We start from the raw sequence: 2,500 nt of genomic DNA, 5'->3' as shown, positions 1-2,500 counted from the left end.
TTATCATTGCTGGTATTAACTTCATAATTAATGTATTGTTAAATAATATTATCATTTAAACCCCTGGTGCAATCTCAGATAAGAAAGCATAACACCAAGAACCTTAATAAAAAAAAAGACAAGTAAGGAAAAAAAATGGAAAATTGAAGAATAAATTATAAAAAAAATCAAACAAATAAAATCAAGAATTTAGGAAAAAAAGTAAAAAATTCGGAACAAGACATGTCAACCTACTGTAAATGTAATAATTATTATTATTATTTATGCTGGATTTCTTAGTCCATGAAATATGACCCATGATTTCACAGGAGGTCGTGCATCCTGGAAAGAGACACCTTCGTGTGGCTATCGGGACGTGGCATCCCTGGGCCGATGTCACGGTACACGACAATGGGACAATCTCGGCAAAGGGAATCGCCGTTGAGATCTTCGACACTATTCTACAGAAAATGAATTACTCGTAAGTAAATCTATTTTGATTTCTTTTTAGACTACGTCATGATTAATGAGTTCGAGTCTTTTCCCAGAAGAGACAGTGTAACTTTAGACAGAGAGAGGGTTTGTAATGTCATTCTTTGTGTTAATGAAAATGCACGAAGGGAATAATTTCGACTTTGAGTAATATTAATTGCGACCGGAGGCACAGGCTTGACTTTCATAGAGTTAGTCTCAGTGTATTTGTCTTTAAATGACAGGTACAACTATCTTTAACTAAATAGCGAAATATTAAATTTTGCATAGGAAAAAGAAAATGTTTCTCTAAAAACAATAGGATAAATATCTTGTTACATGAACAGTGGTATTTTGCCTTCAAATCAAAAGCAGAAATTTATAGTTAAATGAAAGGTTAAAATTTGTCTTCAGATGAAAAGTAAATTTTGCTTAATGAAAAGTAAAAAAATCTTCCAATGGAGCAAAGTTGCGTAAAGGGGATTCGAACAAATGATTGGTAAGACACCAAAGAATATTGACGAGATGACCCGCAAGCAAGCCCCAATTTACAGTACAGCGTGCTGCAAAGGATACCCAGTACAGGAATACAAATGAAAGGTTTTAAAAGGAAAAGTATTTAACCATGACAATAGTATCAAACACATACATAAAGTTAACAAAACTAGTAAAAGTATTGAAAATAATTCTAGCAACAGTCATAATTTGTTAATAACGGTGTTCAAAAACACATTTTACATGTTCATAGCAAAATCTACGGATCAGTATTTCATCCCCAAAGCAAGTGCCACACATCTAATTATCTTATCGGTATCACAGAAGTTGTTCACAAGAGAGATAATTATGGAAGGCTGGTGATTTTGAAGCAGTGTCCATCAGAATGCAGCAACCGGTGTTGAACATTTAAGTTTCCTCAGCAGTTACTGTACATTGTGCACCATATCTCAAGAACATGTCCTGAAGCTCTAAGACTGTAGTGGGAATGTGCTGCGAATAGAGATTTTTCTCTAGCACAAGTTCGCTGGAATATCAACTGGAATTTTGAATCTATAATGGGGATCCTAATGTATTTGCATTTCATGATTTTTTTTGTGTGTGCAAAATATCTTTTTATTGTTTTCAAGTTTTTTCAAGTTATGTTGATGTTTTTAGTTTTCTTATAATTTTTCACTTTTAGTACTGCACTGCCATTATATAAGGATCATGATTTTTATGCAATTATGTCCTGACGAAAGCCATTAGTGATTGGATGAAACAGCTGTCGGCAGGAGATGAATGAATAGAGCAGTAGAAATTCTATCCATAAAGACAGGAAAAGATAGAGAAAACGTTTTACTTTAGAATCGCTGATGTCATAAGTGCTTTAGTCTTTAATGAAAATTGCCTAAGAGAAAGAAAATGCCTAATATATATATATTATATATATGTAGAGCTGATGTCACAAGTGCTTTAGTATTTAATGAAAATTGCCTAAGGGAAAGAATGTGCCTAAAATGTGTTTATATATACTGTATATATATATATATATATATATATGTGTGTGTGTGTGTGTGTGTGGGGGCAATAACATTTAATCGCCGACGTTAAAGCGCCATATATTCAAATAGCCTACAGTTATTTTACTCTCTCTCTCTCTCTCTCTCTCTCTCTCTCTATCTCTCTCTCTCTCTCTCTCTCTCTCTCTCTCTCATTCTCTCTCTCTCTCTCCCTTAATTGTTGTTTGGTTATTACAATCGTTTGGTTATTATTGTTAAAATTTTCATTGTGTGTTTTTTGTCTGGCTAATAAAATCATTACGTGTCTGTCGTTAAAATGATCCTGTTTCGGAAAAAAAATCTTTCTAAAAGGAAAAGAAAATACACTGCCCCGAAGGCTACTGTTTATAACAGAGCGCTTAAGAGTAGCAAAGAGTCAAAGCTTTGTGTGACTGGAAAGTGTAGGGAAGGACACACAGTATGTTTTTGAAGTTGAATGCACTTATGCTAGTGATCCCGATCATGTATTAGACCTTGCAAGGTAGTGGCTCCCTTATCAATGATGCGGTTTCGTG

General features: G+C 34.0%; 1 protein-coding gene across 1 annotated transcript in view; it reads left to right on the top strand.

The window, feature by feature from the left end:
- The first annotated feature begins 329 nt into the window (after nucleotides 1-329).
- LOC137640605 (glutamate receptor 1-like) overlaps nucleotides 330-2,500 on the top strand; it is a 75,382-nt gene continuing 73,211 nt past the window's right edge. Inside the window, exon 1 of the mRNA XM_068373115.1 lies at nucleotides 330-460. Coding sequence (XP_068229216.1) covers nucleotides 450-460 — 11 coding nt within the window. The 5' untranslated portion in view covers nucleotides 330-449. The remainder of the gene's footprint in view (nucleotides 461-2,500) is intronic.

Source organism: Palaemon carinicauda, chromosome 5 (assembly GCF_036898095.1).
Source record: "Palaemon carinicauda isolate YSFRI2023 chromosome 5, ASM3689809v2, whole genome shotgun sequence".
NCBI lineage: Eukaryota > Metazoa > Arthropoda > Malacostraca > Decapoda > Palaemonidae > Palaemon > Palaemon carinicauda.
Note: the sequence above shows the minus strand (reverse complement) of the source record. Positions and strands in the feature narration are given on the sequence as shown.